A 15385-nucleotide genomic window follows, 5' to 3' on the forward strand; every position below is an offset into this window, starting at 1 on the left:
GAACATTAATATCGTGTAGAAGTGTTTAGGAGGTACAACTTGGAAAAGTCAAAAACATCAAATATACTACATTTCTCCTCTTAGGTAACTTTTTAGTCACATTTTTAACAGCTATAAGTCACTTTTTGGTCACTTATTGCTTCAACATGGTCATAAAAAACACTCTGTTTGATAGTATTGATCGGTACTAGCCTTGCATTTTACTATATGGATTAGAGTACGTTTGGAATTAAGTCTTTTGACATAAAACCGTTCGGCATAAAACCGTTTTGCATAATGGTCATTAGAATAAAACAATAGAAAAGGTTTAAATTTTAATGCGGTTTAATAACGCGAGTATCAATTCAGCAGCTACTTGGCATTCACTCTGATTTATGGTGGTTTTATAACGGCAATGAACAATCCATTTAGTTTAAATGCAGCATTTCAAAGTGTAAAACATTCCGGTTTAGTATTTTAGCTTATTGCTGTCTTTGACACCTCTTATAGTCTGTCGAGAATGTCAAAAACTATCTTGTTTTCAAAATAAATTTATAGCAGCTATCAATCTCTCCCTAAAACAGTTCTGTAAATCAATCATAAACTTCATTGGCAATTGTTTATTAATGCCTTGATAGAATACTCTTTAAAGTTGTTATATCAATATAAAAGCAACCATAAAACCATTCGGTTCTAAATGAGAGCGAAAACCATACATTGTTGTTGTTTAGACTTGTTAAAGTGTATCATAAAATCCCCAATTACTCTGTTCACAAATTGAGCTTAAAAGTTGGATCCTCATAGTTAATAAAAGCAAAATTTATGACAAGGAAATCTCGAAGGGTACACGAAGTAGGATGAAACATTCAAGCGATGTTAACGACCGAAGGGAAATTAATTTCAGCAACGACTGAGCATCTGGCGACTGGATGCCTTCCTTCAGATAACAACTTGAGTGCGTTAAAAATCGATAGAACTGTTTCAAACACATCGTCGGTACATGAGCAAGGCGGCGATCATCTCTTTTTGCCAGTTGTGGCGGGGGGAATACCCCTCACCATCCTTCTCCAGCGGGAGAGTTTGGTGAAGAGAGATGATCAAATCGATGTGTACCTTCCTTAAAAGTTGTCCTTGCTCGCTTTCTACTCTCTATGTACAATTTTCATACTGCCGTACTCTAACGGAACTATCAACTCTATACTTTCATATCCTCATCTATCGTATAAAAAATACCACCTTAGTCTGTTATTTGAATTTAGCTAACTATGTGAATCGTTGACTTCACGCAGAAGTAATACAAAACATATAGTCAAAGTACAAATTGTAGCAAAATTGAGGCTGGAAGTCATTTCAAAGCTGTTGACCGAAACTTTAATAAATTCATACAACAATAGTTGTTCTATCAATAACATCCTCGTCAAGTAGGGACGTGTCATGGATTTAACTCAGTATAGAAGATTCCTTACGAAATACAAAAATGAACTCTGAAAATCTAAGAGAAGATCTTGGATTCAAATGTGCGAGCTCATTGAAAGAAATCTTATAGTTTCTAAATCACAAAAAAAAAACATGCGCAATAGACCAGGTGGTGGGTGGATAGGTGTGTAAAAGAGTCGAAAACTTGTGAACGTCATACATTAATTATTTGGTAGTCAATAGTTGCATGCAGGCATGGAAAATCATTTACATTCATTTCATACATTCATTTACATTCATTTGCCTCTAACTTTTTTTTATCAACAGCATTCCGCAAATTGATGTATGGAGCTTTTTTAGGTTTTGTTATTATCTACAACTTTTACTCGTAACTTAAATCTGTATATCTTATGCATCACAAACTAGAGCGAGCAGAACTTATTACTGTTTTTCAGTGAATGTAAAATACATTCACTGAAATACAGTAGTGGATTCTGTTCGCTTTGGTTCGTCATGCATAAGAGATACGAATTGGATTTGTTTGCAAAAGTTGTAGCTTACAACAAAACCTACAAAAGTTTTATACATCATGTAACGGAATTCCGTTGATGGAAAAAGTTAGAGGCAAATGAATGTAAATGAATGCACGAAATGAATGCAATTGATTTTCCATGCCTGGTTGCATGTTAACCAGACTATTGTTATTATTCATTTGAAGAATGATTTTCTGAACACATCAATGATACCAAATTGAATCATACTTGGATATCCGTTTATTCCTAAATGTTGTGCGTTCATAAAAGCGTGAAAAAATTGAAATCAGGTCACCAAATATATTTAAACGGATGAAATTGGCAATTTGTAATGCGATTAGGAAGCCTCTATCGGAAGTAATCAATTGAACAGGCAATCGTAACTCACATATATTTAGAAGTACGGGCGATCACGCATCAACGAAATGCATGAATAGTGTTTGATCAACTGTAGAAACGGTACTGATGTTGTATTGGGGGTTGTGTTTTTCGTTCGTTGAAACCTAACCATTAATTTTGATTGGATTTGAAATATCTATACCATATATTCTTTTTTTTGACGTATGTCATTCCAACTGGATAATTTGCTTGCTCTCAACTTCTTCCACATGTTCATGTGCTTATGATCTATTATGTCCCAAACATACTCATAATTTACATCCCGGGACATTTTTCGATCATAACGGAAATTTAACCCACCATCTGGTATGACTCACTTTGACTGCCTAGGCTATCGGGACAAACCACACCGGACTTCAATACTGGATTAAATATTCGTCACTATGGATTTCGAATTCTGTGGTCGCCGCAGAAAGGGAAGGCGGATTTGTTGATTGCAAAAATATTGAATTCTTCCGCAAATTGTTGCATGCAATATGCATTCGGCGCTGCAGCAGGTGATCCATCTACCGTCAACATGATTGCGGGAGCATCAATGGATGATAGAGGATTTCCCGCAGCTGTTGCTGCACTACAGGATGTTAAATTAATTAAATTGTCGTGCAATGGTTGCAGAGCAGAGATTAATTCATGCATTGATTGTTTCAAATTGAGTTGCTTAAACAACGATAAAAATGAAATTTGATCACATTCCATATTTCTCACACCACCCAGTTTCAGTTGATTCAATTTATTCACTTGTTGCTAAAGCACAACAAAGCATTTCTGTTTTAAACCGTCACGCAGTTGCCCATTTATGGAGTCATAATTTCTCAATCCGTCAGAATTTATGTGTAATCCTTTTGTCAGTCGCGAATATGAAATGAGTATACCCTTCGCCATCATGGATGGTAGGAAAATGAAGCTTCGTCCGTACAATGTCTTTTCCAGGGATTAGCGAATGGGGTTTCTTCAAGTGTGTTTCGAGTCGAGAAAAAAAAAACGCCTCAAGGTTATGGGACGACAGGTTGGATAGGAGGAAGGATGGAAGTGAGGCAGGAAGGCTGGCTTGTTACGAGTCAGAACGAGGGAAAAGTTTTGTTTTGTCATATTTTTGTTGCCGGGATAAAACATTTTGAAATGGGTTTCTTGGGTTGGCTGACAATGTTTCGAGATACAACGAGTGGAGTGGGCTGGATTTTGGCTGTGAAGGGAGTATGATGAAAAAATAATATTTTATGAAGGTAGAAACGAGTTTTCATTTTATTGGCACTGAATATTTGAGATGGCTTAAGCCGACTTAAGTTCTTTTTTATGCATTTTATGTGGGACATTTGAAATAGTAAACAAATTGACACATGAATGTTAATTTCGAAGACACTTTTAATAAAATGTTGCATATGTTTTATCAGAACATTTTGATTCAGATGATACAGGTTGATGGCACATTTTATGCGTTACACTTCACGAAAAAAAATATGAAATGTTCGGCATATCATAGATAGATTCGTTAATTACTGCAGATTAAGTACAGATTTCTAGATTATTATTATTATTATAGTCACTTTAACACTCGTGGGTTATTCATGACTTGTCCGGGGATGAGATTTGAATTCGTTACTTTGGCGTGAGAGGTATGGATAGTAACCAGTACGCCGGGGTTGCCCCCTACTAAGTACAGCTTGTTCGCCATCTTAATCTGTTCCTGTTAACTTTTAATAAATTTACTTGAAGCGGAAGGGGGGTCTAAAAACTCTTAAACATTGTCTACATAGTGCATGATCATCTCAAAAACATATCTAGGTTTGTAAAATTATTCCGTCAACATAAAATTTGATAATAAACCAGAGGGCCCAAAATGCTGTAGTCTGAGCAAAGCATAAGAGGATTTCCAAACGTTTAACGCGATTAAAAAACCATTGCATGATGATGATGATGATGGTCCCACCTCTTACCATAACAATGGTTTCAACTGGGCGATTTATCTTTAAGATAATTAAATATGACAATTTAACCAGGTTAGCAAACAAAATCGAACTGGTTTCAGTTTCAGATATAAATTCCCTCTAGAGTTTACAGTTGCTTCACAGCGATATAAATGTGGAAAAGCTCAGGCGTCCACAGGCGCATCTTAGCTCGCCTTTTTGTCTACCTAAAATATGTATAAGTATTTTAAGCAGTCAAGAGTTAATGAACAATCAGCAAAGCATCATATTACACTAGCAACCCCGCAACCTGATGCTTTCATAATTTTCAACAATGTCAGGAATGCTCATGAACCCCGACATTTGCCAGAAAACTTACTACTAAATCAAGGTGTCTTCCAAATAAACTTAAAAATTGCATTTTTTAATCAAATTTTAAATTCAGTCCTTTATATCCGTAATACGCGCGCGAGGCTAAAACTTGTGTAGACTACTTTTTTGTTGATTAATCTACTCTTATTAAATCAAATATTAAAAATACATCATCATCATAGTGGCGAACAAAAATAGTTTTTGCAATGCTACAATAATTAATAAAAAGTCATTATGACAGCTATCCATATAAAATAATCCGTTATAGATAACTTCGTCAAGATACATAATTTGTCAATTCATAAAAAAAAAACACTGGATAACTGTTCAAACAACAGATTTAACGTGTGAAATGTAGTGTCTTTTAAATTCTGTAAGTTTTGCTGAACGTTTGATATCTCTAGGCATTGAATTGAAAACATTTATTTCTTTAAAAAATAATGAATTTTGTGAAGCACAAGTCAAGAAATTTGGTGTATTAGAAACCGTGTTTCTAGCATTATATTTATGAAAGTCATTTCCTCTTTCAATTCGATTCACAAATATAAAGGCAGCAAACCTTTAACTACTTTAAAAATGAACACCATAGTCAAATATACAATTCTTTGCTTCGCCGAAAACCATTGTAAGGCGTCTGGCATCAAAGTTGAGGAAGCGAATCTATTACATCTCAAAATCAAACGCATTATTTTATTCTGCAAGCGCTGTAATCTCGATATTTGTGTTTCATTGGCCAGAAATAAAATGGAAGGGCAAAAGTCTAGATGAGGAGAGATGATTGATGGCAATAGTTAAATCGTGTTTCAGTTGACATAGAATTCCATACTTCTCGGCAATTTTCTTGACGACATTGTCAATGTGAGAGTTGAACTTAAGTGTGTCATCAGTAATCTCCCGAACGCGATCAATAGTCTCATCATCAATTACAACAGAGACGTTCTCATTTACTCGATTCCCCGAAATTACCATAAATTTAGTTTTACTTGTATTCAATTTCAACTGCTTATACTTCAACCATCTACTTAGAAACGTAAATCTTCATTCAAGTGTAAAACGGCATCATCTGAATCTTTAGCTGCAATGAATAACACAGTATCATCTGCAAAAAGATTAATATCCCAAAATCATAAAACACGTCGCAAGTGATTAATATTCATAACAAATAACAGGGGCCCTAATACACTTCCCTGGGGCACTCCAAGGTTATTCCCCGACGGGACTGGAAACAGAATCATTAAAAACAGTCCGTTGAGTTCTGTCAGACAAATAGCTATCAAACCATTTATATGCAGTACTCGTAATTCCAAAGCGTTCGATGGATCTTAACAATAAGGGCCTAGAAAATGTTTCAAAAGCGCATTTAAGATCAAAAAAAAAAAAAAAGACCAGCAACAATCGTATATTTACACTCCAAGCTATTTTTCCATTTCGCTAATACCAAATTCAACGCGGTTGACCTGCCCGATATTGAGATGAACTGGCTTTCGGCTAAAAATCTCTAAAATAAAGATTTAAAAAAGAACCTTCCCGATATCCCGATTGTTCTGGTATCAACAAACTATTACTAGTTACATTCTCCTATAGCTGGCCTTTAACAACAAGTTCTAGAATTTTATCTAATGCGTGCATCATGGGACAAAACTCTTCGGTTTTAATCGTTCAGCAAATTTTTGAATAGGAACCACTAAGGATGCCTTCCAAATTTGTGGCACATGTCCAGTTTGCAATGATTCATTAATGGTCCAGCAATAACTCTGGCATTAACATAGTCAACTAAAGCCGAATTTCCTAATGAAAAACAAATAACTCTAAGTTCATCTAATGTAATTGGGTGAAAACCTTCAAATCCACAACTACTATTAACTGGCTGTTTTATTTCGTCAGGTTCATCGACCAATTCAATGGATTGATTATTCAAAGAAACGCTGCCGACAAAATAATCATTAAATTTAGATGCAATTTCTTGTTCTGACTGTTCTAAGGTGCCATTAAAAGTTATGGGCCACGGTTTGTAATTACTACGTTTTAATAAAGATTTAGAAAACTTTCCATAACTCTTTGCTGTTGTTTAGATGCTGATTCATCTTCCTTTGAACATATTTACAATGAATTTTCTTTATCGATTGTGAAAACTTATTACGCGCGATTGTGTACCTAGTCCAATGATTGTCATTATTTGATATACAAAACTTTTTTTGTCCCTTTTCCGTTTAAGACGCAAAAGATCCAAATTGTACCAGCTGTTTGAGTTTTTCAAAGAAACAAACCTTTACTCAACTAGTTGAGTAGTACACGTTTTCAAAGCGTTATTAAGAACAGCTCTAGATTCATCAAAGTTACCGGCCGCGAATGAAAAATCCACGCTCCTCTCGAAAAAAAAACAGCTTGCTTCGAATATTTCCTCCAGCACTTCAATTTTACAGAATTATCGTTATCGTTAGCATGGTCTAAGACATTAATCACTAAGGTCTCATGATCGGTTATTTTCAAATCAGTATCCGTAACTGCACAAATGGAATCAAATTGGAATTAACGTGGTCAATTAAAATTGTACTGTGCCTGGAAATACGCGTATATTCATCTACCGTTTGTTTTAAATTGAAAATTTCAGCTAAACGCTTGAAAAGAATCGAATTATGGTTATCACGCCAATGAATATTAAAATCACCAGCCCATATATTTAATTTACTAGAATCAAGGAATGTCTCGAGCCAGTTCTCTAAAATTTCAACAAAACGCTGGTCACTAGAACTGGGAGAATGATACAAAGCACCATAATTACCCATCTTCATGCCACGTACAACTGTAATGCCCAAGAACCAGTTGCCATCAATAACTTCGTTGGTACGAAGGTTGAATTGAATTGATTCTTTGACATAAATAGCAACACCGCCAGTGTGTCTAGAATGTGATAAACAAGCAGCAACAATATATCCCGGAATACTATACTGATCAAAAGCTTCATTTTCTACAATATGAGTTTCAGCTAATAACACTAAAAATGGACACTTTTCCTCAACAATCTGACGTAATGCTACGTAGTTTTTCAACAACCCCGCTATATTAAAATACAAAAAATCGAATTGATTCACATTTCTGGAATAATCCAGAATAATAATAAAGTTCACGTTTTCTATCATCGAGAGTGTTCTCTGCTTTCACATCTGATTCTATGCGCTGACTTGCCACTGTATACCCGTGATTTGCAAGCTGCTAGTAATTGAAAAATATGAATTTTCAATAAATAAACGATACCGATAAATTACTGGTCCACATTCAAATAACTTTTTCGTGTTACTTACCTTCATAGCTGAGCTCAGTACTTTTCTCAATTAAATATTTGGTTTTGGCTGTCAATATTGGCTTATTTATAAATAAATCCCATCATATTTATCAATCGCATTCATCCAAGATCTCCGTAATTAAAGCATGCATTACCGAACAATTACTGTCCACTGATCGATCTAGCCGAACGGACAATCATGCACTAACGACCATCAACTGTCCAGCGTAGCCAAATCAAATCCGAAACGATTCACTAATGGATGCTTTAGCCTCTATGTGAATGCAGGATACATGACCCCTCCGATTAAGGTAGTATAGTAGCCACCCGATATCGCGAATGACTATTCATAAAACATCAAAGACTACCTACTACTGCAACATGCGAACGTACAATGCATTGAATTCACGCTAATTGAAATGGCGGATGGAAGGAACCGCGGATTGAAAAGTATAACAGCGAAGCAGGCAGGTGAAAGGATTTCCAATTAGTTCATGGACTCGACGAGAGGATGATGATGATGATGGTGATTACGTCGTTTGTGGTTTCTGCACCACCGACCGGCAGTTATTACATTCTTGACGTTTTTCTCACAGTCATATAATGGGAGCTACTACAACGCGAACCGATGCATGAGGGTGGTCGACTCTTTGCAAAGAGCTTTATTTGCCTCCGGGAGCTCAACTCGTTAGTATAGTCGGATGTGAGTTATGAGCGGATATGTGGTCACAACGGATTCACACATGTGTTGGTCGAACATATCGCCCATAAAGAAAAATGAAGAACAGACACGAGTAAGATTTAAGCAAATGTAAATACGAATGAAAATGAAATTAGCGCCAATATGCAACTATAAGGGGGATGAAAGTCTTAGTTTTTGATATCTAACTAACAAAGGTCAAAATGCGCAGCACTAAACGGATTTTAATCTCCCGGTTGTACATAGCAGGCACCCAGGCAGACCGGGTAGACCAATCCGCTTCACATGAAACGAAAAAAAAAAAACACTAAACGAAACATACCAGAAACAGCAGAATGGATTAAAATAACTAACGAAACATGTACGAGGAACCAGAATGCGAAAAGAGTTTGTAAGAATAGAAAGTTAAACAGAGCAAACATTACCCTGAGAACCATTTGCAGTCCGCGGAAATCTTTCTCCGGATAGCTTTCCCACGTAGCCTCTTCGAGTCCGGCGTCCGGATCGGATTGCATCAGGCTGAAGTCGACTTCCACCGGTTCCGTTTCGGAGTGGTCGTATCCACTTGCGTAATCGTTCTATCCGGGGTGGTTTTTGTTTTTGTTTTATTTTTTTGGTTCGATGGGTGGATGGGTTTGGGGTTGGCATTTTTTTTTGTTTTTCGTTCACGGTGGACGTAGTGTGCGGTGGGACCATTGGGAATTGGATGATAGAAGCACAAGCCAGATGTTGCGCAAATACAGCACCCAAAAACCCAGAAGCACAATAGTTGCGTCGTTGTTGTTGTTGTTGCCGTGGTCGTTTTGTTTGTTTGCAGTTTCCACGTGGATTATGTGTGCAGAAGGATTATTTGTAGACAATCACACATACACACACACACACACACATAGTGGAAAGGGTGATACAGTTTGTGTTTTATATTTCGTTTTGCGGGTGGTAATTTTGTGCGAAGTAGATTTTTTGGGATTTGCAGCGCATAACGAGGGTGATGTTTTTTCGTTGTTGCAGATTTGTTTTTGTGAAGAGAAAATAGAGAAAATATAAATAAAAACAATTGGATTGTTATATACAGGTTATTTTATTTGCTGATGTGACATCGGATGGTGGTGATTAGCCGGGGAGCTGTGCGATGAGAGCTACTCAAAATATAGCATTTAAAATTCCATTGAGAGGAGCAGCAGAAAATAAACATTATCATGCAAAATGCGTGGAGATTAATGAATTTGTTTTGTGTTGAAAATCTTATGTGAAATGAAAGATGTAAAGTGTTTGCTCGAATGACAGAGTTTATTTTCCTATTGTTCAGGTGGTAGGCAACGAAAAACCGCAGCAGGTTTAGCGTAGTTGATTTTTAATTTTATTTATTTTATTTTCAAATTGAATTGTTTACTGCATTCTAAACGTAATAAACGACGGTTTTTTTAGCACTGATGTGTGCTAAATGTCGATGAAAAGTTATAGAAAAGGATGTTTGGGTAAATACCAAGGTAACATTTAAATGTGGTTCCATTTTGTAACCTTTTGTACCGAATACATGGCATTTTTATTGTTAAATATTACGTCTAGTTTGCACCATAATAACTATGTGTGGTGATTCTGAAGGATACTTAAATATCATTATAAAATTTTCTTGCATTGGACCGCAAGCCAAAAAGTTGACCACGTTTCTTTGGGACTTTCTGGTCTTAAAGTTACCTCTACTGTGATACTCTAAAGAAGCATTAGCATGAAATTTCAAAAGCACAATTGTCAGCTCCCACAAAACATACAAATATGAAATTTCTACTCCATTTCTGCTACGCTACTACAAACATAATGTTCCACTGGAAGCTGATATTTGTGCTTTTGATGTTTCACGTTAACACTTTTTTAGAGTATCACCTTGAGGAGCATTTCATCGTTTTAATATTGCAAAATTCATTTTCTCGTTACAGGTGTCATGTTTGTTATCCAAAGGTTCATAGTTCTAATATTTTTTCCCCTACCTATATTTAGTTTACCCTGTAAACACAACTTTTCAAATTTGTTCAATAAGTGTCTTGCAGTACTGTGGTTGTGGGTGGTCGCTGGTAGTCATTGACTACTTAGCACTAAGTCCAATAAAAATATTTTACTCTTTACTGGCCATGGCATTAAGAGTATGAAAAACAAAGGCATATTTCCACTGGGATAATAAAAAAAAGCGTGAAATCAATGCATAAGTTTAGTAAAATAAAAGGTGTGGCAGACATTATACCACATCTTCTTCTTCTTCTTCTTCTTCTTTTTCTTCGCGTTTCAAGCTTATTGTGTATCGCATATTAGCTTATTGCGTGCTCTCAACTTAGTGTTCTAGATGCACTTCTACAGTTATGAATTGAGAGCTTTCGATGCTTGTACCATTTCTGCATGAGTATAGGGTAGAGCACTACTTCGTCGTAATCGCCCATTTCTGTTCTATCGATCAGAAAAGATCAATAATATCAATGATTTAACCATGCACAAATCAATAATAGGTTTGTTCCGATACGTTAGTTCATTAGCTACAACATAAATACTGTAGAGCGCATTGTATGAATATTTACGCTCATTGTTCTCAAATCAAAAGAAGCGCTCCAAGCGAATTCCCTTTTTCTACGTTTATCCGTAAGACGAAGAAAATCTAATGGCGTTTCAATGCGTTAGGACGGAATTGAAACTCGCAGAACGAATTTAAAAACAAGAAGCAATATTAGATTTTAAACAATATGTCAACAATTTGTGACTCTTTATCAAATCCAACGGTACGTATGGAAAGGTGAATAAATTAAGAAGTCATCTTTGACAGAAATATTCCATTTTTTGTTTAAACTTGGTCAGAAAAGAGAGGTAAAGCGCGGGTTGTGCTTAGTAGGACAGAAATTAGATCAAAAACTCTAATTGTGTGGCAAGTACAATCACATTCTATGCCCAGGGAAGTTGATAAATTTTCCAACCCGAAAAATTCCTAGACCGGGCTGGGAATTGAACCCAGCCACCTCCAGCATGGTCTTGATTTGTAGTTGCGCTTTTACCGACTGAGCTAAGGGAGGCCCCATTATACCACTTTCAATTATAGTTGATATCACGTAATATGATAACAAGAAACAGCGTTGTCAGATATAACGATTTATCGGTATTTGTCCTTTTCCTTTATTTAACGTCTCTGATCCGCAATCTAGTGCCAATCACCGACAGACATCGATTGCCATCCATTAACGGCAATCAAATGTGCAGGAAGGCAGCTTCTACACCTGCGTAGGATATCGCATCCATTCATCAAAACACATGGGCCGGGACCAACGGCTTTACTTCCCTTCCGAAGGAAGACGTGACCAGAGATTTTTATGCCTCAGAAAAATCCCACCGACCCACACCCCATCGGGGTGTTAGAAAGCAGTCACGCTAACCACTACACCACCGGCATGAAAACCCCACTGACTCGACTGGGGAACGAATATACCGATTTTTAAACTTGATACCGATATACAGGATAAGTTTCTCAGAATTCAGATTTTTGATATGTTATACTGATTTATACCGATATCTTAAAATAATCAAAATGTGTGTTGCCTATACACCCACGCTTAACTGCCAAGAGTAACTAACAAAACTAATATCTTCTGTCTTCTCACGTCAGTTTGTTTTTCAACTTCCCCGGAACTTGAGGGATGCTGCCCGAGTTTTATTTCAGTTTCTTTACCTTCAGGAAATCTACAGGAGCTTTTAAGAACTTCAGAAATGTCTACATTTTTGGGTAAGTTTAAAAAACTGTAAGGGTAAGTTTATATAAATTGAAACAGTGAACTTAACAAAACATCATAAATATTTTGGAAACTTCTTAAATCCAAAGAATTTCAGGGAAGTTTAATGGTTTTCAGGACAACTTCATTTGTTTTAGGCGAATTGAGAAAACATCAGTACAAATCAATAAATTTCAAGGATATTACTGAAACTTTAATGGTGTTCCGAGAAGCTCAGGGAATTTCCAAAAACTTTAGCAAAGTTCCGAGAGGTTCATGAAAGTTTTCGAAACGTAAGGTAAGTTACATGAGTTATTAGAAAATTGAGAAAAAAATTTAAGGAAGTTCCGTGCTTGAAATGGCAGTTTCAAGAACATTTAAAAATTAAAACAAAATAATCAGGAAGATCACAGTATTTGAATGCTGATGATCCATTGATTTCAAAGCAAACAAAATTTTGAGCACCTAAGAACTTAAGAAGTGTGCTGCTAGGGAAGTTCTGAAATTTTCAAGAAAGTCCCGAGCCCTTCAAAGAATATTTTATGTTTTGCCATAAGTTTCATTGAAGCTTGATTTGGATATCCAAACCGTTTCTGGCTTCCTCTGGATGTGTTATCAGATTTTTTTCCGAATGGTTGGTTAAATTTTCAACAGAAGTTTTTCAATATTTGTCCTCGAAGTTCCTCGGATGTGTTTACGACATTTCATAGAACTTTTTTTTCAAACTTCCTCCAGAAAAGCTTCTTTATTTTTTCTCTGGAAGATGTATCGTCCTCCTTCAGGAGCTAATACAAAGAATCACTGGAAATTTGCTTAGACATCTCCTGGATAGTAAATGTTCCGTTCTTCGCCGTCAAAATCGTTAATTAATATAGTAAATACCACTTTTCACGAAAACGTGTACCATGTTGAACTTGTGTATGAAAATCAAAGCGAATGTTCAGCTCGAACTTACGTGCAATGTTGTACACAATACACTCGGTTGTATCGATGAGCACAAGTGTATTCGCAGAAGTTTGTACACGAGTTTTTGCACGGAGCAAAATTATAAAGACCGGGGGGACTCGTACCAAGAAACTTGTGATCATCAGTCCTGAGTCTTGACCACTCGTCTATTCTACTGCGCGGGTAATGAAAAGTTTAAAGGCATATAAGAAGCGCTGGGTGTAAACTTGTTCATTGTAATTGAGCACAAATAGGCTTGTACATATTCGAACATAGCAAGCGGAGAACAAGTGAGTCCAAACCACTACACATGCTGTACCGTGAAGACTGGTAAATACCGATTTTTAAACATTTGCTACCGATCATCATTAAAACAATCTGACAACGCTGTCAAGAAAGCCTATGTTACGTAATATCAACTAAAGTCTAAAAGAAAAGGCAGATTATATCTACCATTCCTCTTTACATACCACATTGGCAACTGACAGGAAGCAAACTTTCAAAAATCTAAGAACTGTTAACCCAAATTTTGGTAATCGATTTACATTAACGGTATGAAAAAAGCACTCAAAATTAAGTTTAAAAACACTCAACGTGGGGTTCTATCAGATAAGTGGCGTTAGTTCAAATTTACTCATCTATTGAGTAACAATAGATGAACTCAGATTAAATTTCATTTTCGGTTGATCATATTTAAGCTGAAAACGTAATATTTTGCATTATCGATTGATATAGTACTTTCCGTATTTGTTTGAAAGCTACATTTTTGTAAATTGTGTTGCATAAAATTAAATATATTTCATTCAAATAAAACACACTGTGAATCAAAGTAGAAAATAATTCAATTTTTAGTTAAAAGTACTCAACCGTCACGTTTTCATCGTTGGGTACTTTTAACTTATTTTTCGATGAAAGTCATAGCAAGCTGTGCGGCATTGCCTTCGTTCGTGCTCCATTATTGAATTCGATTGATCGATAGGTAATTTTCACTCAGTGGCTACCGATTTCAGAAAAAAAGTTGGACATTCTATCAAATACATACGTTTTTTTTTTAATCAGGGTAACGTATAGAAGCCGGAAATCGATGTCCGACGTCATTTTGAAATCTAAGATGGTGGCTTCCGATTTGAGGAAGTGTCAAATACTCTAAAATATAAGTATTTTCAGTACGGGGATGACACGGAGCTGCCGAAAATTGATGTCAGACCTCATCTTGAAATTCAAGATGGCGACTTCTGGTTTCAGAAAAAGTGTCAATAGGGTATTTTCGAAATTCCAGTAACGTCTAGAGGAACCGATGATTGACGCCTTTTTAATATCTAAGATGGCGGCTTTGGTTCAGAAAAAGTGTGAAATACTGTTAAATACCGATAAATGTGGGTATTTTTGGAATCGGGGTGACATCTAGAGCCCGGAATCGATGTCTGACGTCATCTTGAAATTCAAGATGGTGGCTTCCAATTTCAGAAAAAGTGTCAAATAATGTATAAATGGCGTCCAATATAGATTTTCAGCATCTAAGCGTCGTTCCTGTTCCGAAAATTCCCAAACCTTAGGGTAGTTTACACATTTTGTAAAACCCGATGGTCACCATATTAGATTCCGAAATGGTGTCGGATGTCGGCATCTACGCGTCGTTCATGTTCCGAAAATAGCCAGATCAGGTCCTGCGACCCATTCGGTCAAGCGACCCATAAGGCCAAATAGCATTCGGTCAAACGGCATTCGACCAAATGACTCGGAACCCCCAGCTCTTAGGGTATTTTACATTATTTGCGAAACCCAATTCCCCGGATTCCAAAATGGCGTCGTATATTGAATTTCGGCATCTTTGCGTCGTCCCTGTTCCGAAAATATTCATATTGTAGGGTATTTGACAGTTTTTCTGAAACCCGATGGCCACCATATTGGACTCCAGAATGGCCTCGGTAATGTAATTTTCGTTGAATATAAAATAACCTTTTATTACTACATATAATCCGGATGCCATCCCTATCGGCAACCGATACTGTGTGGATATTTAACGGATACTATACTTTGAAGCCTGACGACGTGAGGCGTGACAAGTCGAATGAGGCCCGAATTGAAGAGAAACTGACAAAAACGAAGGAAGC

The 15385-nt window shown here is 36.4% G+C and overlaps 1 protein-coding gene across 4 annotated transcripts in view; it reads right to left on the reverse strand.

The window, feature by feature from the left end:
- Positions 1 to 15385, reverse strand: part of kug (kugelei) — a 375801-nt gene that overhangs the window by 146774 nt on the left and 213642 nt on the right. For 2 of the 4 annotated variants that reach the window (XM_065236078.1, XM_065236077.1), the window contains exon 7: positions 9012 to 9164. The exons of the other annotated variants lie outside the window; for them this stretch is intronic. In XM_065236078.1, coding sequence (XP_065092150.1) covers positions 9012 to 9164 — 153 coding nt within the window. The remainder of the gene's footprint in view (positions 1 to 9011; positions 9165 to 15385) is intronic. 4 annotated transcript variants of the gene reach the window in all.

This window comes from Ochlerotatus camptorhynchus, unplaced genomic scaffold (genome assembly GCF_037179485.1).
Source record: "Ochlerotatus camptorhynchus isolate MF236.1 unplaced genomic scaffold, CSIRO-AGI_Acam_v1.1 ptg000526l, whole genome shotgun sequence".
Classification (NCBI taxonomy): domain Eukaryota; kingdom Metazoa; phylum Arthropoda; class Insecta; order Diptera; family Culicidae; genus Ochlerotatus; species Ochlerotatus camptorhynchus.